General features: G+C 37.3%; 1 protein-coding gene across 1 annotated transcript in view; it reads right to left on the bottom strand.

Moving 5' to 3' along the window:
- SUPT20H (SPT20 homolog, SAGA complex component) overlaps positions 1 to 21,544 on the bottom strand; it is a gene marked incomplete at both ends in the record, with an annotated part of 31,765 nt that extends 10,221 nt beyond the window's left edge. The window contains 18 exons of the mRNA XM_082014700.1: positions 1,006 to 1,164; positions 1,399 to 1,507; positions 4,507 to 4,624; positions 6,281 to 6,313; positions 8,256 to 8,413; positions 9,368 to 9,439; positions 10,460 to 10,516; positions 10,595 to 10,751; positions 11,946 to 12,085; positions 13,012 to 13,065; positions 13,196 to 13,312; positions 13,839 to 13,942; positions 14,580 to 14,709; positions 17,953 to 18,019; positions 18,103 to 18,161; positions 19,951 to 19,986; positions 21,157 to 21,197; positions 21,526 to 21,544. Of these exons, the coding sequence (XP_081870826.1) occupies positions 1,006 to 1,164; positions 1,399 to 1,507; positions 4,507 to 4,624; positions 6,281 to 6,313; positions 8,256 to 8,413; positions 9,368 to 9,439; positions 10,460 to 10,516; positions 10,595 to 10,751; positions 11,946 to 12,085; positions 13,012 to 13,065; positions 13,196 to 13,312; positions 13,839 to 13,942; positions 14,580 to 14,709; positions 17,953 to 18,019; positions 18,103 to 18,161; positions 19,951 to 19,986; positions 21,157 to 21,197; positions 21,526 to 21,544 (1,630 nt within the window). The remainder of the gene's footprint in view (positions 1 to 1,005; positions 1,165 to 1,398; positions 1,508 to 4,506; positions 4,625 to 6,280; positions 6,314 to 8,255; positions 8,414 to 9,367; positions 9,440 to 10,459; positions 10,517 to 10,594; positions 10,752 to 11,945; positions 12,086 to 13,011; positions 13,066 to 13,195; positions 13,313 to 13,838; positions 13,943 to 14,579; positions 14,710 to 17,952; positions 18,020 to 18,102; positions 18,162 to 19,950; positions 19,987 to 21,156; positions 21,198 to 21,525) is intronic.
- Between the last annotated feature and the right edge of the window lie 2,147 nt (positions 21,545 to 23,691).

The raw sequence follows: 23,691 nt of genomic DNA, 5'->3' as shown, positions 1-23,691 counted from the left end.
AAGAAAGGAAATAAATGTGAATTGTGACCAGAGCCTTACAGTAACAACTGTGTGCAGCCAAAATCAGGACAACAATTCATAGCACTAACATAAAAACAAAGTAAATATGTCAGAAGTTTTCTTTTTTTTCTTTGTGCAAAACAAGAAGGCAGAAAAGTTACACCTTTTGAGCTATCCAGATTTTAAATTATTTAATGCAAAAAGCATATTATAATACTGTGCAGGATACTGGAATGTGCAGTATACAATTAATCATAAAAAAATGAAAAATTGTAGCTATGATTATCTTTGTACAAATCTATTCACGAAATGTCTCAAGACGCATACATATTTTAAAAAATGTTTATGATCTATAGCTATGATTACAATGATCCTGTCAACGTTAATGAAAAATACTTAAACTAGGATGTCACTTATTGTTGAAATTTACATTTTAACACCTGAGAATACGGTGCTATCATCATCAGCATCACCACCACACTTGCAATCAGGAATGATTTGTAAAACAGTGTAGGAGTGTTTTAAAAAATCATCTTATCGTTTATTGTATCACCACCTTGGGACTGATCAGATTATATACATACATAGAGATACAACTGCACCAGCTCCTATAACATTTAGAAAACCAGATGCTTAAATTATGTAAAGGCAAACTGATCTAACATACTGTTTTTACACTGGAGGAAAAAAAATCTACACTTTGGAATTTTATCTCATCACATTATCTACCAGCCTTTCATAAATGAGGAGATCATACTAATTGCATAAAATGTATTAAAACGTATACACAGAGGGTGCATACATATATACAGAAAAAACGAACACAGTTACAATAAACATAAAATACATACAGTGAACAAGAGACCTGCCTAAAGCTGCACAACTTATACAATTTAGGGTACACTGTACACTTAAGTTTCATCATTCCACAGGTTAAAGAGTTTATCTCAGGAAGCATTTATGCAAAAGCCTAAGATTTAATGGAGAATTTAGGTCGTGACTCACTTTGTGAAGAGCTTGCAGGAGACATGGCAGCTGGAGAGAGCATGCTAACTTGATTAAGATCCATAGATTGTTTCCGAGAAAGACCGGGAGGCTTAGAAGAAGGAGGAGGAGTTGGGGATTTTAGATGGCCACTTGACTGTTGTGGACTAAAAATATTACCTGAAAAAGCATAATTAAAATACGTTATTAGTCTGTGAAGAACATGTTAACTCAAGTATTTGTTAGGAAACAATTTTGTGAACAATATAATCAGAAATCAACAAAATAATGCTCTTTTCACAGATAAGATACTGATTTTTTTTTATTTAATTAAATCTTACTAAAGGGTTATCATGTCATTTTACAATAGGCAGAACATATATAAAGGAGATGCCCAAGTTAATAAATAGTTACCTGAAGAGCTACTTCCTGAACTTGAAGGTAATTTGATGGGAGGAGGTCGGTGTTTTACACCTTTCCCCAACACTGAAGACTGAACAGAGCCTGATATACTTTCTGGCTGCTAGGAGGAAAGAGAAATTAACACTACCACAGCAATAAAGTGAGCTTCCACATGTTTGACAGAAAAGACAATTCAATGAATTTGTATTAGACTTCTCAAAGCCATGACAAAATTACCTTCAAACATTTTAAAACAAATAAATAAAAATCTGAAAACATAAACTATGACCCACGCTCTTTAGATAAAATGCTTACCACCAAGAAGCAGCTTGAAAGCTGTAGTAAAATTTAAACTGAGGAAAAAAAAAAATTAAGGAGTTTCACTTTTCTCCGCAATTCTGAAATCCTTAGTAATTTTCACAAATTGCAAGTGTGACAAATGCACTTTAAATAGAAGGACAATTTGGTCTTACTTGAAAGATTACATGATCTCATTCTTTCATCATCGGTATATATCTGCCATTTCCAACCAATATGGATTTAGAGAACAGGATCAGATTCCCTGATTCTGGGAGCAGGAATTTAAATACATTCAGGAAAATCCTGAATGTGCAGAAATCAATACACATTTTCCCACTGGCTTCAGTGGGATGAGAACTTCACTACTCTTTTTAGAGGAAAGGTGCTCCCTTTTTGCTTGTTCTTATAAGCTACTTATCAGGTTGTTTGAACATAAATTAACTTCAGCTGATCAAGTCTGCAATTCTCAGTCACTCACAACAGACCCTAAATCCATAATTCTACCATCAAAAGACTCGACAGTGAAACCCATTTACAGTTCTAGTCTATGTATTCTTACCTATAAAGCAGGTATCCCATAAATTAAAGTAACGTCTAAATATACAGTCCACAAACTGCTGAAACTAGAAAATGAGGCTCTCAGTATACTGAAAGACATATTTCAATGCTGGAGCCCAAGTTAGATGTGCATGGGCTAACAAATTAGACCATTCAGCATTGTGTAGAATCCAGCTTTTTTGGAGAGCTTAGCTTCCACTGATTCTCAGTAACAGACACTCCCTCTACATGTTTCTAATTGCTTCCTTATAAAAACGAAACTTGAGGAAAAATTCTGAGGTGTACCTTTCTCTTCTACTACTAAAATCTGCTTTCTTCATTCTGAAAATAAAGGCTAGCCTCATTCAAAAGACTAGATCATTAAATACAGTAACCTGAGTAACTTTGGTCCAGTTTTCAGTGGGGACTTGGACAGTCAGAAAAGACAACTTCCAGAAGTACTCTCCCACCCTAAGTTAGTCTAATGTTATTTATATATATACACACACATACATATGTATGCACACAGGTGTCTGTATGTGTATACAAACACAAAGAAACATTCATGTTCCTTCTGGCAACTGCTCACCTCTGCATGCTGTTCTAGCTGACCCCAAGAACTACCTCTTTCAGAGCAACGTTATCGCTCTTTAAAAGCGGGTATTTAGGGGAAAGATGTAGCAAACGAAATAGCCCAAGGTATACAAAATTCATTTACTAGTTGGAGCCTGAACACAGCTCACCACTAGAGTACTGAATCTGACCAAGACAGAAGAATCATAGAACCTTTGGGTTGGAAGGGAGCTTTAAAGATCAGCTAGTCCAACCCCCCTGCAATGAGCAGGGACATCTTCAACTATATCAGGTTGCTCAGAGCCCCGTTCGACCTGACATGGAATGTTTCCAGGGATGGGGCATCTACCACCTCTCTGGGTGACCTGTGCCAGTGGTTCACCACCCTCAGTGTGAAAAAAGTCTTCCTTCTATCTAGTTTAAATCTGCCCTCTTCTAGTTTAAAACCATTACCCCTCGTCCTATTGCAACAGGCCCTGCTAAGAAGTCTGTCCCCATCTTTCTTCTAAGCCCCCTTGAAGTACTGGAAGGCTGCAGTAAGGTCTCCCCAGAGCCTTCTCTTCTCCAGGCTGAACAACTCCAGCTCTCTCAGCCTTTCTTTATAGAAGAGTTTTGCCATCCCTCAGATCATTTTGGTGGCCCTCCTTTGGACCCGCTCCAGCAGGTCCATGTCCTTCCTGTGCTGAGGGCTACAGAGCTGGACGTAGGACTCCAGGTGGAGTCTCACCAGAGAGAAGTAGAGGGGCAGAATCACCTCCCTCGACCTGCTGGCCACGCTTCTTTGGATGCAGCCCAGGATGTGTGGCCTTCTGGGCTGCAAGCACACCTTGCTGGCTCATGTCCAGCTTTTCACCTACCAGTACCCCCAAGTCCTTCTTGGCAGGGCTGCTCTCAAACCCTTCATCCCCCAGCCTGTACTGATACTGGGGGTTGCCCCAACCCAGGTGCAGGACCCTGCACTTGGCCTTGTTGAGCCTCATGATGTTCACATGGGCCCATTCCTCAAGCTTGTCCATATCCCTCTGGATGGCATCCTGTCCCTCAGGCATGTCAACTGCACCACTCAGCTTCATGTCATCTGCAAACTCACTGGGGGTGTAGTCACAAAAAAATAAAACAACCCACAAGGCAATGCCAACAGGCATGAGAATTTGGGAATGCAGGAACTTCTATTGGATGTGTGCATGCAAACATATGAGCTTTAAAGTTTTTGGTGGTGGGTTTTTTTTTTTGTTGTTTTGGTTTTCTTTTTGAAAGTTTTCCTCTTCAAAGTAAGGAGAAAATAATTTTAATAATTTCTAAAGGTAAAAGGAAAGTTCAGCTACTACGTCTGCTTCTGTGTTTACTGACCTATAAAATAAAATGCATAGCTATATCTTACTATACTGCTCTGTGAAAGGTTTACCTGAACAGGGCAAAGTGTTACAAGAAAAACTTACAGCTAACTATGCATGTCAAAATAAAAAAAAAAAGGGGGGGGGGGAAGAGAGAGAGAAATGACTAAAAGACACAACATTTGAACAGTAAAAACAAAAGTGCTTTCCTCTAACTTTTCACATATACTTACTCTGAATGATTATGCCAATAAAGCATTTAAAAATTAATTCAGAATAAAATTATTAGGTTATTTTAAACGTGGATAGCAAAAATTATTCCAATAATTCAATAATCAAGTGGAAATAAAAGAAATATAGGGCTTGATAAACTCACTTCCATTTCCTTCCCTGGAGAAAGATGACTAAGATTGACTGATCCACCTGAATTATGAAACATTTTCACAGGACACTTAGCTTCATTTTGTACTAACTCCTGATACTGATTCACCACTCTGAAAAAAACGAGGACATAAAAGGATTAACAGCTTTGAACTTCTAAATTAGATACAAGTATGTAAACACATAACTGTGTATGCTACATAGCCATATATTATATTTTATACATAAATACATATATTTCTATATAAAATAGGGATGCACATATATAGAGATATAAATGTGTTTTATGTATCTTTCTACTTTATGTTCCTGGGCTCTTTTCTTAGATTTATTCAGTTTTAACTTTTCTCTTAATCACTTTTTTTTTCCCCTCCTAATGCAAAATACAGTTTAAGAAACAAGTTTAAGAAACACTGTTTTGGGAGAATATGCAAAATAGTAGACAGAACAGTTCCCTTCCCAAAAGCAATTGCAGTTCTTTGGGATGTCAGTCAATGGAGACCCCACTCCCTTCACAGGGGCCCAGAATATTTTATAAAGCTGTGTCCTCTGCTTATGCTCCTTGTGGAACAGTCAACTCTCCTTTAACTTGAGGTCTATGTCAGATGAGGACTCTGAAATCAAGGGATGAACTAAGAGGTCTGTACTGAATGTACATCCAAGAACCCATTATCACAGCAAAAGTGATCACTCTGAGAATCAGGACAGCCCGGTCTCATTCTATGAGACTAATGAGAAGTGATGTATCCCGGAATTTAAATCGTCAACAGCACCAGGCAAACCAGTTTAAATTACTGTTCTACCAAATCAAATGCTACATCTCTACTGATCTAAGAGAACTCAGTTTGAGGGAGTACTGCTTCACAAACATGAGGAGAGTGTACAAAGTGACCTTGCAAACCTGAAAAATCAAGTTGAAGACCTGTTGTTGCTTATACTCTGGCAGATTGAACCTCAGTGAAAAATTGATGGAATATTTCCATTAGCTTACACCTAAATATGATGAAATACACTTTACTTTGGTATAGCTCTGATTCAATACGCTGCTATATGACTAACGCAGACATAAGCAAGGATCCCAGAGGAAAGGGTGCAGTGTACTTATTCCATCAGTTAGGTTTTAGACTGCCTTACAATTACAGTGGAATCAGAGTAATAAATGCTCTGTACTCAAAAAGGTGGTCCTGCCCTCTTTCCTCCTCAGCTATTTCTTCTTGTCCTGGTCCCTGAAACTTAACAGCTTATTCTGATAGAAGGATTTGTGCAACCCAGTGGCAAACATGATTAGGAAATCAATCCTAGTTAAAACTAGACCCCTGTATTACTGTTTTAGCTTTCAGCCAGCCAATCCCCCAATTCAGCTTACAGCACAAACAGTAAAAGTCTCTATCAGCTCAAAGGAGGCAGGAGAGAATATAAGCAAAGAGTTTCTTGATCAAAATTCTCTATTAAAACAAAGAACATTATTATTTATTTTTCACAAAATCAAGGACTCCTCTCCCTGCCATGCACATGGTGGGGGGCAGGAGGGAGGAGCTATGGCATGTACATCACCTCAAGGTCTCCTATGAAGGCACAAAAATGCAACTGGCTTTGAGAGAGACTGCTTTTTAAAAAGTTCTGTGCTCATATGCACAGAGAAACACAGGTATCTCTAATGTGATGCATACTGAAGAAATTCTTATTTTGCTGTCTCAGTTATCCCAGAACTGCTACTCCTAACCATTCTACAACTAAAATATAATATTGTACATACTATATTAATTTACCTTTCAGCATCAGTCTTCGAACCAATAAGGAACCTGAAATGTAAAATGTATAATACATTTACAGTCATGACTTGAAATAAAAGAACATGTTTTTATAACCACAAAACTTCGAAAGAATGTCAATGCTGCTCTTTTTTCAGACCTGTTGAAAATACAGGAGTTACCATATCCATTTAATGGACTACGTATTATTTAGTACTTGAAATGCAAACTTGGCTTCAGAACTATATATACAATACACACAGATTGCCTTATATGGTCTCCTTTAAGGATAAATTAACAAAGCAAGAGGCAGAATATGGAAGTTTTGTATTTTGTACATTCCAAAAAATAGAAATGAAAAACTGCAACAGAATTGCTACTGTGAAAAGTAGCAAGGCCAAAGTTATGAATAAATCAACATATCAATACGCTCACACTGAAACACAAACATAAGTGTTCTGTGGGGATGTCAAAAACAGCCCTACCTGTAATATTTTAACAAATATTTGGTTTCCATTATTTGATTTCACTAATGCAAATTCTGATTCTTCGTGATTTTCCAGAACTCCTAAACAAGCGTTTCTCTTCAGTGTAATGCTCATGGCTTGCAAACTTATTACTTCAGCGATTTTTCAGTGATTTTTTTTTTTTTGGAAACACTACAGACCTTTTATCTGTTTCTCTAGCTCAAAAAAAAAAAAGGTACTGCTTTATTTTACAGCAGAACAACAAAAAAGTCTTCTGCATCTTTCACTTCATATGACACAGTTTTCTAATGAGGAAGTATCTAAATTTTTATGAACTTTAACTGGCAATGTCTCAAAAATAATGGCCTAGGGCAGCGATCTCCAAAAGGTGCCAGGCATCTAACCCCTCTAAAACCTTTTAATTCCCAGCCTTATTACACAACTGTAAGCCAGTACTGCTGTTCTAGGAAGACCAGTACTAAATATGTGTGCTGGTTTTGGCTGGGGTAGAGTTAATTTTCTTCACAGTAGCTGATGGGAAATGCTGAATGAATTCTTTATTTCGCTTTGCTTGCGTGCACAGCTTTTGCCTTATCTATTAAACTATCTTTATCTCAACCCACTAGTTTCTCACTTTTACCCTTCTGATTTTCTCCCCCAGCCCACCGGGGGGGAGTGAGCAAGCAGCTGCGTGGTGCTTCGTTGCTGGCTGGGGTTAAACCACAACAGTATGGAAACAAACAGTAAATAGCTCAGTCTAGAGATAAAACATTCTGAGTATTAAGAAGATTTGAATATTTTAATAAACAGTAACAGATAGGAATTATATACTAGACAATAAAAATAGCTTTCATTAACAGAACTAAAGTTTGCTCAGGCTCACTGCTCCTTGCCTTACTGAAATTTATAGGTCTACTCTGCTGCACAGGTTCCTCCATACAAAGAACCTAGTACACACAACAAAGAGAGCAAAGAATAGAGAATCTTTGTAGAACTGCAGTCAACAGCAGCAGATTCAAATCAATTCAAAATGACAAAGCTTCTTAGGAGCTCGTGTTTTTCTCCATCATCTATTTAGCCTAAATTTCTCTACACAAGGGTGAACACAATATAGTCAAGTCTTATGGCTGCACAGCATCAGGCAAATTTTGACAATCAGACTCATGAGTAACACTGAAAAAGAGCGCTAACAATGTGTCTTCACAATTTGAACTTTTTCTTAGTTTTTGGGTTGATTTTTTGGGGTTTGTTTTGTTGTGGGTTTTTTGTGTGGTTTTTTTCGTCCGTGTCCCCCCCCCGCTATTTTTAATGTAAGAGACCATTTAACATAAAGATACATTTAAGATACGATGATTGCTTAAATATATTTTGCTTTGGGGTTTTTTTTTTTATTAAAAATGTTTTTCAAACAAAACTCAGACCAGATTTCTAGCTCTGGAGTGTTTTTATGACTGAAAATATTAAGTAATGTTTGTCTTCCTTCATCTATCAGATCACAGCACAATTTAAAAGAACATGTAACTTACTGGGATGGAGTCCCTAGGTTGTCATTTTCCTCATCCCCTTTCAGTGTCTGAATTTTACCATAGTACAAGGGATTGCCAAGAGACTGAAAAATGGTCAGTTTTGTTTTTTGAAGCTGATTACCAACTTCACATTCAAACACATAATCATCTTTTATCTCCTAAAAAAGACAGAAGAAAATAACCAAATAGGCCTTAAACAAGTAATAACAGAAATAGCTAGTAAAATATGCCAGTTCTACACAATACAGTAAAACACTCTATAAGAAGGGGTGCATTATCTAAAATGAAAGTGATTTGAGAAGAAGTTATCTGAAAGAATGAGAGGAAAAAGAGTTTATCATCTCTTAAAAATACAAAAATATTGCAAACAGTAAACAATCTTGTGGATATGGAAAGGCAGACTGGGTAAACATATATAGAAACGTTTTATATGAATTACAACAAGGCTAGAAAATGTTCTTAGTAAAATGTTGGAGATGAAAAGTAAGTTCTGTGGCAAAGTATTTCTTTTTGCTAATATGAAACTACGAAGACATCATGATAGATGCTGTTAATGGAGGTAATATCTTGCCTCTGAAATTACAAATAATTAATTAATTGATTTATGGCTAGCTATATTAAATGACTGCTTCTTATCAAATCATGTAATTTGTGCCAAAAATTTAAGGTTCAACTTAGACATTGCAGAAAGAATTTTTTGTAAGATGTATCTAATATTACTTAATCTCTTTCTAAATTTAAAAATTTTAACAGAAGCTCTTTTCCATAGTCTTTGAGTATGTGAGTGAAGAAAGCAATTTGTTGAGCAGAGTACTGCTCCCTGTAAATTATTATGCTTTCTTTACTATACAGCAACACCATGTTACTTGGGAGATTAAAGTTGCTTTCCCTTGTATTTCTGGAAAACCTGAGGGAATTACAAGCATGCTCACATGCATGCTGCACTGCATGAAACTAGAAGTACCTGTGGTAATCCTTCTGTGTCTAACACATGGAAGATGAATTAAATTGAAGGAGGCAAGACTATTTGCACATTACTTAGATTTTGTTGACATAAGAGGCATTTTAGCTAGGAGACAGAGAAGTTTGGCCAAAGGTCTAAAACTACTCACATGTGCTGGCCAGACAGTTGGCTGCGAGTCATCAGGCTTGATAGACTTCTCCACTTTGGCATATTTTTCCACCTTAAAGGAAATGGAAATATCAGAAAAGAAAGAATAATAGTCATACTGGGCCAGAGTTAAAGTCAATCTAGCACAGCTTATTTTTAACAGTGGCTAACATGATAGTCTTAAAAAGTCAGTGCAAGAAACAGACAAGGATAGCTTGATACTTTGTACAGCGTCACCCTTTGTCTTATGCATTCAGAAAAAGTGGAGAACCTTCAGAACTTTACATTTATTCTGTTACACTATATTTGCTACATTAAACTTAACGAAAGTATGAAACACTGCCTAAGACTACAGACTGAAATCACTGCCTGCAATGGAAAATGGTTAAGAAATTTCACAATACCAGTAACTCCTGAAGACTCTGATTACATCAAGTACAACACTGTTAAGTGCAAAGGCAGAGACGGTTTGTACAGACTTACATCATCATTCATGTGAAATGCACACTCTTGCCAGCCCTATTAAGTCTAAACCTACCATCTTGTCTAATCTACCGAGTCCCTTCTGTATGCTAGTTGTATGTGTTTTGGCAGTGCCAGAAACTGAAAATGTGAATGTCCCTGAGAGAAGAATGCACCAAGAGCGATCAGAAGAATTCCCAACTAGAATTCTCTACATAAAGTAGACTATTGAAAATTTTGTGTCCTATAATATCATAATATGTCAAAAGAGGAATTTCTACCAAGCTAAGTGCCTAATTTTTAAATAATTTCCTTACTTAATTTCTTTTTCTATTTTTTATATCATCAGACAACTTCAAATAGACATGTGCTCATTGAATCTATAGCTGAACAGTACTAAAGGTCTGTTTGCACTGTTTATTTCAACCAAACTATCACGTTATAATTGCAATGTATTCCAATGTGGTTTAGCTTGTGTTTATACCTTACAGTACAGAAAAATAATTTTAAATGTTAAAGTCACTCCCATTTTTTAAAGGTCATTCTTTGACACTGGATACTCTTTAGTCACTTCTTCATACAATGTTCAACACAATTGCTAATAATTGCTAATGGCAACAACTGGACTTACATCCACTTCAGAAGGTGCAGTCAAGTAGCAAGGGTTCTGTTTCCACATATCTACGCACTGGAAGATGAAAAGGCAGTATTAAATGTTTTAAATAAATAGTTAGAAGCATACCCACCTATGTCTCAGAACACTTACATTTCCAGCTTTAGAAATTTTGAGGTCATACTGCTGGGCTCCTTTCCTCTCCTTTCTTTTCTGTAAGTAGTCAAGTAGTCTGAGCTGAGGTGGAGTTGAATAGTGAGCTACTTCCTGCTGTCTGTTCAGAGACGACCTTGAGTACCTTTTGAAGCACCTACGGTAAAATGACAGATAACCTTTGTAAAACCATCATGATGAAACTCCCCACTGTCTGTGTACAAAACAGGGAAATGCTACTTACACAGATTAAAAGACAGGTTTTGAAATATTAAAATTGCTATTCAGGATTACACTGTATAACTCAAACTATTTCATATTTTAAAAAAATATTAGTATTCTGTTCACGTGTTTCAGCACTAAGAATGGAGTTATTTTTGAAATGCATAGTTGAAATACATTGTCAAAATAAGCAACAGAGAAGTTGCCAAGCTGAAAATATTTGCGTATTATAGGTTTCAGTTCTGTCAAAAGATATGTGTGCTGTTCATGTAGCTATAAACACAGTAACTACCCTCCATTCTTTGTCTCATGCCAAACCCATTGGTACATTAATGCTGTTCTGGACATTCATTTAACACCTTTGCCTAGTTTTCTAGTGGAATATTTGTTGACCACCAAGCTCTAATTTTAAGGACAGCTTGATCAGTTTTACTATTTATACTTTTTTAGACAGCACCACTGGTTGTACATTAGCATAGTATTTCAACGCAAAACTAGTTTTAAATATTTCAGTAATTCTGACTGACCATTAGTACTTCTTTCTACAGAGTGAATGCAACACTCCAAGAAGAACAAATGTGGAAAAAAGTGCACAACCATGCATAAAAGTGAAACAATTTCAACATTTTTTCTATAGTGCATTCCACACTACTTTTAAGCTTTCTAAGATTCTAATATGCCTACGTTTCTGTTTAGCCTGAGTCAAGCACATAAATAATTCTCTTGATTTCCTCATTCAGGTTAAACTTGTACATAGCTTTTAACAAATCAGAGACCAACATGCAACATATCCATTTATCTATTTTACATTGCAGCTTATCTCTGAATTATGCAAAAAACAACCGAATCAAAACTGAAATATAACGTATTATGCTAAGAAAATAATATGTATACATATTCTTTTGATATATAAAAATAAACATATTAGAGTATTTACTGCTAATTGTAATATAGTACAATATTGAGCACTTAAAAATAAGATATAATTTCTTGACTGTTCCTCATATTCCAAATATTTAAGTAGATATTGCATGAGAAGCAACATTTTCACATAAAGCATTACTTATATTTTTCTTTGAAACACTTCATAAAATTTCGAAGTCTCAACACACTTCACACTGAAAACTACCGTTTCATAGGGCGAGTATTCATCTTCTGCTTGTTGTACAGGAGTCTGTTTGTAGTACAGGTCACTGCTATTGAAGGATCAAGACACAAAGGCTCTGCTGTAGCCAAAATAAGTTGGCTCTCAAGTAGGAGCTTGTCCTCCTGTAATATACACAGCTATTAATAAATGTAAAAATATGAAGACTTTTACACTAATTAAGTTGATATAAACCTATGCATATGTGCATATTATCTTAAAGAAAACAGAAAAAAATGCATGTGGAGAGTCAAGAAAAGAAAATATTCAACAGTTAAGTATCATTAACCATTATTATGAATTACAGAGCTTTGGGTGAAGTTTCCAATAGGGAAAAAAACGCCCTTCTGACAAGCAGGGGGCATGTTATGATTTGGGGTTTTTTTGTGTGTGTGTTTTCTTTGTTTGTTTTAAAAACAGTACTAGTGGCAATGAAATCCATTTTCTGTCAGCAATTTATATTGATTGACTGGCAATCAGTGCCATAAAGATGATCTACATGGGACTTTAAACTACAATTTGAAATGGATTTCAGCATGATTGTGGCTCTGAAATACAAACGAGCACACTGAGTACACCATGCTATTCGTCATTTAACTAACTATAACTGTACAACCATAGTTACTTAGGATGCTCTCTGCTGTAACAGCACCAATAGCAAAATGACGCTAGAGGAACAACTGTGTCATTAGACCGCAATTGCTGTTCTGGGGCTGTATATTGAAGATGAATGAAGTAAGGTAAACAGAGTAATTCTGTCATTCTGCATTAACAAAAATTAAAGACTGATTCTACAAAACTTTTAGCAAATCCTATTGTTTTCTATGCCATCTTGTGGGAAGATGCGAGTAACAAATTAATTGGGCAGCACTCTGGAGCGTGTACCATGCACCACTATGCACATCACTGACACTTTGAATTAATAAAAACAATATAATCAGTTTTGTTTATGAGATTTTATTAAACAAATAAATAATTTAAATAAATTTTATTTTATTTTATTGTGTATTTAGCACATCACTGTAAAGTTTTAAAATAACTGCTAACCCACCTGTGTCCATTTGTGGTTGTCACTTGTTATAGAATGCACATCACAAATTAAAGTCTGGGGAAGAAGACACAATGGTAATGAGCTTTCAACTAAATAATAAGATTTCTTAACATATGATCAGTAATAGTTCACGTCCAGTCTAGGAACTGCCATAACACTGGGAACAACTTAAAACACTTCTTACCTGCATTGTAGGACGCAAAAGAATGTGCTTGCTTTGGTACGTTGGAGATTTCATGTTACCAGACTGCCTATAGTCACGTATTTCTGCTATGACACATCCACAATGAAAAATATTAACCTAGTTGAAAGAAAAAAAAAACAACTTGTAAATAAACAAATATTTACCAATCTGTCTCAGCCCCCGCCTCCAAAAAGAAGTTTGTTATACAAGATATAGAATTCAGTGATACTGTGACTAAAACTAATCACTAATTTTGTCAGGCCAGTGGTCTTTACTACATACACAGAGATACCTAAAATACAAGCTTCAAATGTAGTGTTTCCATATGCCAGCAATGTAGTTTTAAGAAATTCCCATGCTAAATATTTCATAATGACAAAGAGCAAAGGACATTTTGCTAGAGCACAGAGTTGAAGTTGTTTGTCAGCCTTAACCACACCAATCTCTCTTCTATCCCTTTTTCCCCAATATTTTTTTTCCCATATATCAATAAAACATTTATTTGGAGCATTAAATATTACAGTTCCAAACACACAAGTGTTTTACATCTTGTGGTTGGAATCATCTATGTGAAGCATTCAAAAATATCAAGGTCTACCTGTGTACAAAACATAAGTTCTCTTTGAAAACAAAACTTTCAAACCTGAGATTTTTCTAAAAGATCAACCAAAATAGGTGGTAGTTCCTCTGCATCCAAATATTCAAGCAGCTCTCCTTCCTCATAAGGCAGCCGAATGGTCTCAGAATCTGAATTTAAACAAAAAATATTGCTTTTCCTTTGCCTTTCAAGTTCAAACTTTAACAACATGAAATCTAAAACCAAGCTTGCCACAGGAAAAAGCAGGGCCAGCGGAAACCAGCAATTTTTTTGCATAGTATTAATTTTTACATCCATTTCTATTCCCAGAGCTTGATTTTGCTCTTGCAAAAAGGCAACATGCCTTAACAGATCAATGGGACAAAATTTTTGCTCCCAGCTGATTACTGTATGCCCTTATTGCACATCACAGTAACAGTGGCATGAAGATGCAACCAAACTGGAACACAGATGCCTTTAGTCAGACCTAGATTCAGGAAGCAGTGAAAGAAACAATTTGACAGAAGGAACCTGAAGTGAGAGAAACTAAGGAAACTAAGGGCATCTAAGAGAATGTAAGGTTGTCAAAAAGACTCATATCTGCTGAGTTATGCTGGACTGTAGAGAGACCGTTTCTGAGCACCTCACTGCTTTATGTAGATTTTTAGTTCAAGTACAGTTGTTTGTTGTTTTTTTTTCCACAAGGGATTATGTTAGAAGTGAAACAGTTAAATGTAAGAACAGCACATTCTAACTATTTATGGAGCATTTTGAGTATTTTTAAAAATTAAAGAACAAAAATATTACCTGAACCATTTTTTCCCCTGAGCATAAGTGAATAACCCTCATTTCCTGGATAGAGGTTCACTACCAGACATGACAATGTCTCCTGCATAACCAGCTTCTCAAGTAAATTCACATTTCGCCTCAGCTTCTGCTTTAAAAGTAAACATTGCTCATGAACATAATACTATCAAGTAATTAGTAGAAATAAAAACAGTTGCTACAATACGAGTACTATATAGATTGATGTTGAAGTATATACATCTAAACAGGCCCCGTCAAAGTTAATTGGACTGTATTCAGCAGAATATATACATTATATATTATACATACTTATACACAAAGATTAAAAAAAAACAAATACTCATTTAAATTAAAAATACCCTTGAATTAGAAGTCCACAGACAACACAGTTAATAAGAATGACTCTATGCTAGAATGTTGTAAATCTACAGTGAATGGTATTATTTGTATCATTTCTATGAGCATCATTTATACACTATACATTGTTTGACAACAACAGCAGCAAAATATTTACTACTTTCAAATATTCCCAACAGAAGCAGATATTTCTTTCCAGGATTAAAATATTGAATTACAGCATTTGGAAGCTTTCTTAATTGCATTGCCTTGTCTGTATTTGCTGAAATCTGATCCAGCAACTGCAGAGACTTATTCCCTTATTTAATTGTAAGAACGATCTTTTCTACATATAACAGATTTTAAACATTAATTAGCATGTTTCAAAGACCCCATACACATCCTACAAATTTAAACACTTTAAAAGCCCCCTTAGAACTTAAAACAATGGATTCTAAACCTCACATAATTTTATTACAACTTCTGGTTGAAGGCTAGATTTCACAGCTGAATACCAGGTCTGGATGGAGCCATTCGTTGGACTCTGAAGATGCAGCCTGTTATGCAAATCCTTCTTCAGTTAAAACTCCTATTAACCTCCCCCAACATCTACCCCAAAAAAGGAGACTGCACGTGCTCTGCTTCAATTTTAAGACACATCACTGAGTATGGGATACAGCTATTGGGCTTTCACTTAGACACAGTATGAAGCAGCCTGAGGTATAGAAAATGCCATTAGAGAGAGTGAGCAAAGTCAACACTCAACTACACTGACATCTTTTCTCTAATGAATTGATGTATTGTCATCTTTTGATGGAAAGGTTTTTGTATATTTTTCCCCGGTGTTGGACAGATTAATACTTTCACATTTAGTTATGCAACAGCATTAGGAGGACAGAAATGGAATATAAGAATTCTGTAAGAGTTGTTTTAAAAAAGCATCATCCGGTTATGTAAGAGAAGTTAAGAAGAAATTAATTATTTATACCAAAGTTATATTTAAAAATAAAAGGAGGCAATAAAAAAAAACAAAACCCAATTCTATTCCTCCATCACTGGGACAGAATCAATACTGCTTCTAAAAGTTGTTACTAATACTACTGTTAACATTTCTAATTCAGCTTCAGTATTTTCATGAGCTGAAGAAAAAGGATCATTCAGTTAAGGGCCTTATTCCACCCAAAATACAGGCACTGAATAATTTATACTGACTAGTAAGTATTCATAGAATTCTAAATAAAATGTTCATCTTTTTCCCCCAAAATTTTGTGTAGGCATGCAAGAAATAGCCATGAGACTTATTTTATGGAAGGCCTCTACTCCTTAAACACCTCATAAGTAAAATACATAATGGTAATTCAATTGTAAATGTAATTAAATTGAATTAATCACATCACTCTCTAATTTAAATTTATTCAGTAAATGACATTAGTTTTATTTTTTAATTGTTAGGTTTTGTTCAATAATACTGGGCTACTTATGGCTTGGGTTTTTTTTGCTTATTTCATTTTTTTGGCAGTTAGGATGTTGAAGGGTGAAGACAGGTAAAGGAAAGAGGAGAGGACAATCACACAGGCCTAAGAACTGCATTCAAATGACCTGAAATTCTTAAGACATATTCTACGTACATTTTAAAATATAAAGCCTCTCCAAGACATTGGAGTAAATTAGCATTTTAAGTACAAACATTTCAATAAGCAGGTAAAGTTACATTTCACTAAGCATGAAACTTTTTTATGACTACAAAAATCAGCTTTCTCCTTTGAGCTGGCTATTAGAGATACTAGCTCAGGGCTGATATTAAGCATTAGCTCACGTCTTGTATGGAAATATTTTAAAGATCAAGGAGTGGCCTGAGCTGTATTACATTTCTTAAGCATTCACTGCAGTATATTGCAAGAGTTCAGATAGCAAGCAACCAGGCCAGTTATACTGCTCTGCTACATCAGCTAAAACTCCTAACCCTCTCTGACTTCATCCACAGAAAAGCAGCACTCCTCCCTCCTGAATACACACCACAGTGACTGTGAGATGGCTGGGAAGCAGCACAGAGAAAGAACAGGTGCTTTCTTTTGCTTCCAGTGACTTCTGATGACTACCTCTGAATAAAGAATATGGAGGACATCTGCCTAACAAGACTGAAGTAGTAATTTTATGCTATGTTTGTTACTCCTCCATCCTTGGCTATGAGCAAAATGCTAATTTTAATATCCACACCTCCAACGGCAGACTGGTGGTACACAAAATTATGATTTTTATCTTTCTCATGACCGTTTTTCTTGTCCCTCACTGTAGCATCTTAAATCAATTTTCCCCACTTACCTTTATGACTGAAAAGTTAGTCAAAAACCATAAAATAAACAGATCATCTTCATTAAATTCATTTTTGTCTGAATTTATGACAACACAGATTCTAAGAAATTCTCCGTGTATTTCCCCATGGCTAAGCAATTGTTTTTGAAACAGTGATACTGACAACAATGCACGTGGCATTGACACTGGCCCTGAACTTGACCACAACTGACTTCAGTGACTCAGGATTAAGTCAGAATGAACAGGTCACTCAAGCCAGTCTAGGCCTTAGTATTCATATTACATCACTCAGCTATTTTAATAGTACTGTTATCTAATAAACTTGTTAGATAAATTTCAGCATTCAAGACTATTCTTTTCAAATTCTCTCTTTTCATACATAGAAAATCATCTCAAGAGCACAATCTTTACAATCCTCTGCCAGCATTCTACCTTATTACCCTTAAAAACAGATTTAAGGTAGGCATTGGCCCTCCCATCATCTTGTTTTTATTTCAAATTGAACTAACAAGATGTGATTAAATTACACAGTTTAGTCCACAAAAGTAATAATAATAATAATTTCTCCTGTAGTGTTAGCTAGTAACTAGTTAGTTAGTTAACTCCTACAGTAACCAGAATTTATTCTTTTTTCAACAAAGGTATTAAGTGAAAGAAAAAAAAATATTTTCTGAACTTGCCTGTTCAGACAGCAATGAAAAGCTTCTCAGCAATTTCCACTTACCTTTATCTCAGGCTCTTTTTCACATTCTTCTATATATAAATCATAGAGTTTTTGAAATACAGATTTTCTGAAATTAAAAAAGCTTAAAATGTAACCAAAGTTAAATCAAAGAAATGCTACTTAAAAGCTAAATAGTGAAACTCTTACTACCTTCCACTGGATAAATATTTTCTTTTGGGAGGTCTCTGACGAGCACTTTCAATGATATACTAGAAAAGTAAACCAAAAAATAACATATATATTACAAAGAACTGTAATTCTGGCTATCATGCAACTTTAGATCATTACCAGACAGTGTTCTATAGATACAGAAATTAAATAACAGTTACGGTACATGACTGTTTCAAAAATATACTAAACATTATTTGGTGTATGTTACAGTCATCAACCAGGACACATCCCAATTTAGCTGTGAAACACAGCATTTCATGGCATAAGTTGCAAGCAAAGTCTTGATTTGACATTAATGTTTTGTAATTAAAGTAGTAAATAGCACTACTGTAGTAGTTAACATTACTGTACTTAGTTAACTAATATAGTAGTTAACATATATGAACATGGTAACATACTGAAGTTCACATGCTAAGATACAATCAAATTCATGCATACTGGCTTGACAATATTTACAAATCAAGTACTACTCAACAACTTCAGGAAGTTTAATTTTCCCCTTGTTTCTTGCATTTACATGAGTTTTCTCTGTAGAGCTGTGTATTATAAATACAATTCATGTACATTAAGTATTTGAGTTAAAAAAAAAGAATAAAGATACCATCTTACATTGAATGTAGCTTATACTCTAACAAGGTTTTTCCAAATCTCTGTTGTTTGTCTGGAGTATTTTGCTTAATAGCTTAGTTCAGAATTTCAGCAAAGATAGGTTCTTCCACAGAAACATGTATTTTACATAACAGGGTTCAAGGTAATCACTGTATCAGTGTGGTGGTGCATGTCCCATCCCGTCCTCCCCACCCCCTCACCTTCCTCAACAAGGCTTAGCCTTGGAGCAGAGAGTTTGGTGGTTAAGGGCCCCCTGACTGTACCAAGCACTCTTGCGTAGATGGGAGTAATTCACCATCCCCAGATAGCCCTGGAGAATATCTTATCTAGCCGTGATTCGGGTGGACCAGTACTAGCATCACTGGGATTTTGAGAATACTAGCAATTACCAACAAATGATTTGTGGCACTGATGGAAATTTACTGATGCCTAAAGTCAATCATCTCCCAGTCCTATAAATAGTGGTCCCAAGTGAGACCCTTTGAGCTCTCTTAGAGTGCAGTGCACTGCAACCAGCATCTCCCTCTGAGTGGGACACCAATCAGAGCCCATGAACTCTCAAGTTCATGATCAACTCAGAGGCTTGGCTGATCATCCACTGAGCGATGCAAAGCATTCAATGTGAGTATTCGACTGAATTCAAGGAGGGAATTTAAAAAGGCACCTTTGTACATATTTATCTCTTTATATCTCTTTAAGTGTCTGATCTTATTATGTTGCTATGATTTAATACTGTGATTTATCCCAATATCATTAATCTTAGTAAGTTTTAGGTTAATTATGTTATTAAGTTTTATATAATTTGATATTGTGATTTATCTCAATAGTGTTAGTGAATTAATTAAAAATGCTATTTTAAAGTTACACCAAGCACTACACCAGAATCCCTGACACCCTATTCCTTTAATCATAAACTGTTGACCACATCTGGGACTAGGAGTGGATTCAGCTGCACCCAGACTCCTCTCTGAGAAGGAGTTTAGAAAGCAAGGGGGTCCACTATGAATCTTGTGACTCAATGGGAAGGCATTCCTTTACTTCCCTTACTTAGCCTTAGTCATAAACTGTTGACCAAGACTGGGACTAGGGGTGTATACACACACATATATTTACACAACGTGCTCCTCCACTGCTTTCCAGAAGAAATACAAAACCACAAATTATTTAACTCTGAGACAAATATATTATGGGCAAACAAATAACATAGCTACTCCTTACCTCTGCACGATCCAATGCCAGTTCTAAAGCTTGTTGCTGCAAGAATTACGAAGGCTTATTTAGAAAGTACATTAACTGTTTAAACATTCTCATACATAAAAACACTACAAAAACTCTATTACTAGCATCAACAGGAATCAAACCCACTACCAAGCGTCTACACTTGCAAGGTTTTTGACAAAATTATGAAGACTTAGAACAATGAAAGGCAATTAGAATTAGAAGTAGGAATAAAAATGACACCTAATGAAAGTAATAATAAATATTAACCAAAACAATTGCAGATGACAAGTAGAAAATCTAGACTATACTATTAAAAAAACCAGAGAGAGTGTTTTGGAGAATCACTTCCAGTTCCACCACTTCCACTCTTCAATAAAGCTTAGAATCACTTGTAATCCGTACTCCTTCCCATATATATATTTGTGTTGTTTCTTCAGTTTAACTCATCCCTATCAGCTGTACATGAAAGCAAATACCTTTACTCAAATCTCAAGGAACAGAAGGCATACAAGCCATGTCCAATCCATGGCAGTACCAGTTATTTCATACATTAGAATAGAATTCAGGGGAGAAAAGCATACTACAATAACAACAAAGAAATATACAGCAAAGATACTTGGTTTTTTTATCATTCACTTGCAGTGTCGCTACAAAATTTCTATTCTTATGTTCTTATATTACCTATTCTTAAAAGAAAAAAAAAGCACTTCATGTGCTATTACTCATTAGCATCTGACACTGCAGAACATTAAAATTTTAAAGTGTTTACATGAATATGCCAAATACTTATGCTTTCTGTATAGGTCTAGTGGATAATTGCATGATTTTAGCCATTCAGTTCACTGACTGGCTGCTTGACAACAGGTAAAAATCCATGCCAATATTGTCCCCTGTGACTAGAAGAAAACTATGTGGAGGCAGGATTTATACTTTGTACTCAACTGTCTAATACCAGTCATGACCGAAAACACATCACTAGCTTTCTGTGATAACTCCTATGCTGCACCAGACAGTGACTAAGCTATTTTCAAGCTATGAAGGAAGACATCCATGAAAAAAGAAATATCAGAACTCAGGAATAACAAGCAAAATAATTTTTTTAAAAGAAAATGAGAAACATTAATGGGATTGTCCTCATGAGCCAGACAGCTAGCAGGCTAGAGTGAAACGATCTGAAAATATATTATCTGAATCATAACTTACCATTGTAGTTGAAGCCAGGTGATCAAATGGCAAAAGAAGTACTTAAGAAGTTTGGTGCAGCAGGCAAAGAATCATATTTTATGGTCACACTTGGGGTACTGGAAAAAAAAAATCAAGGAGAAAAAACATCGCTAAGAAACTAAATAAGCACTGTATTTAAATACAACATTTCCAGTGGTTAACTGTACTTATTTTTTCATTTGCATAGTATCCTTTCCTCTAAAAGTAGAAACAAAAAAGTTCCATGTAGTGTAAGTGCAGAGGCTCCAATTCTAATGACTACTACTACCTTGAACAATCATTTAACATTAGTTATATTAAATAGTAAAGTAACAATAAGCATATAATTGAAATTATATAGCCAAGTACTCTTCTCTATTGCAGCCATGTCCCTAAACACCCCAGACATCACATCCGCAGATGCACAGAAGGCGAGAATATTTAATGACAAGCAACCAGAACATTTCGCATACCCTATTAGGTTTTTTGTTTTGCTTTTATGAAGGTATTATTCCATAGACAACAATTCCACCAGCAGTGCCTTCTAGCACTATTTTGAGATGTTAGTTTAATACTGACTCACAGTAGGCTGTCAATTACAAAGTGAATAACATTTGCACAGCACTAGCTTGTTCCTTAGATGTCCTTGCCCTCAGCTGCTATGTCCTTATGCCTTTTCATTTTCAAATTCAGATAGATAGTTGTATGGAAAAAAAACCTATCTGCAAACCCCCAATCTTTAAGTCCCGCCTTTATTATTATTCCCAGTAAGGAGATCAGAAAATTCAAGTAAACTTTGCTTTCACATTTGAACGCTACAGTGCCTCACTATACTTGAAATGCTCACTTCAGAAATTCCACCACAAATAACTTTAATTTATGGAAATACTCCCGTTGCAGCTACCTTCCACATCAGCCATGACTTTGGCAAACACTTTCCTAGATTTCAGATGACAAGTGCCTGCTACCTTACACCTCCCTAAACCTTACTCAGCTGTTTCAGCGTGGAACCAATTTCAATGAAAGAAAAAAACCACAGACAATGACTCAGAGCTCCCTGCAAGACTGAAACCTGCTGGTTTCTGGCAGGTGACAAGGTGGTGGGCGAGAAGGAGCCTGCACAGGACGGCCCTGGGGGGCGTCCATCCGTGACATCCTACAGGCCAACGGCTTTCCGAGCCTCCCCGCCCCGGCTCACGCTGAAACCAGGTCCTAGGAGAGGGAGGCCGAGAGAGCACCCAGCCGACTGCTAGCGAGGCGCAGGTGCAAGCCCCGCGAGGGACGGGCAGCCCGATCCGCCCAGGCCCCGCTGTAAACCGCCCCGCCGAGCACCGCCAGGCGGGCAGCCGGACCAACCGCACCTCCGCGCCCGAGCAGGCTGCCGCCGTCTCCGCAGACACAGGCCTACCTGCAAGGGCGCAGAGTGACCGGACGGAGCCACCGACCGCAGCAGCCAGCCGGAAAGGGCCGGGCCGGGCCAAGCCGCAAGGCCGCGCAGCGGCCGAGCCGAAGGGCGCAGGCCAGGTCCCCAGATCCCGCGGCCCACCCGGCCCGCCAGGGCGCAGGAGGACGCCGCCACCCAGACCAACCGCCTCCCCCCTGGCGCGGGCAGGGGAGTCCCGTGACGCCGAGCGCCGTTACCTGCCGGCCTCCCGCGGGGCCCTGCCCCCCGCAGAGCGGCCCCCACCGCCCGCTCATCCGCGCCCGCCTCGGCCCACCGCGGCGCCCCCGGCCGCTTCCGCCCCGCCGCTTCCGATCGCTGCCGGAAGGGGCGGGGCAGTCGCCATGGCGACGAGGTGGGTTAAGGTGGGGGCGGGAAGCGGCTCTCGGCGTCACCATAGAGACGGGAGGGCAGGCTCCTAAGCCCCACCCCTTCGCAGGCGGCTCGCCGGTCCCGCTCGCGCCGGGAGTAGCGGTTGGGCGCTGAGGGGCGGGGCGGCGGGAGGGGCGTGATCAAAGGCCGGGAAGGCCGCAGGGCTTAGCGGTAGTGAAGTGCCTGGCTACCTCTGCAGGCCAAAGGCTGAATGGCGTTGTGAGGATCTGGCTAGGTTTCCTTGTGTCTCAGGGATGCCGTAAGAATATTTGAAGATTTTTGGGTGTGTGACTCCCGGGCACCAGCGCGTTGTCGAAGCTGGTGTCTCTGAGGGCAGGGAGGAAAGGTTGGGTGGTGGGTGGTGTGGCAGCAATAGGTAGAGAAGGATTACTTGGTAAAGGTATGGTGGACGCATGACTGGGGAAGCTTTGCTTAGTATAAGCTCAGTGCCTGAACGTAAATTTTACTCAGTCATAATGCTCTGTATCGTCATAATTCCCTCTTGTGGTATACAGGTGTTATTCTAAAGAATCATACCGGGAATATTTAAGCCTCTCTTCTCTGTAATAGATTATTGTCAGTGTTTTAGCAGCTGCTTCTGGGTGACTTGCTAGAGCTGCTAGATTATTAATCAGATCATTATGCAAACAACCGTTAGTTTGAAGTGATAAACGCTAATTTTAAAATTGCATTAAAAGCCAGCTGTTTGTAAAGTGAAAAAA

The sequence above is a fragment of the Phaethon aethereus genome (assembly GCF_964289735.1).
Source record: "Phaethon aethereus genome assembly, chromosome: 1".
In the NCBI taxonomy this organism is placed as follows: Eukaryota; Metazoa; Chordata; class Aves; order Phaethontiformes; family Phaethontidae; genus Phaethon; species Phaethon aethereus.
This window is presented reverse-complemented; position numbering and strand designations above follow the sequence as displayed.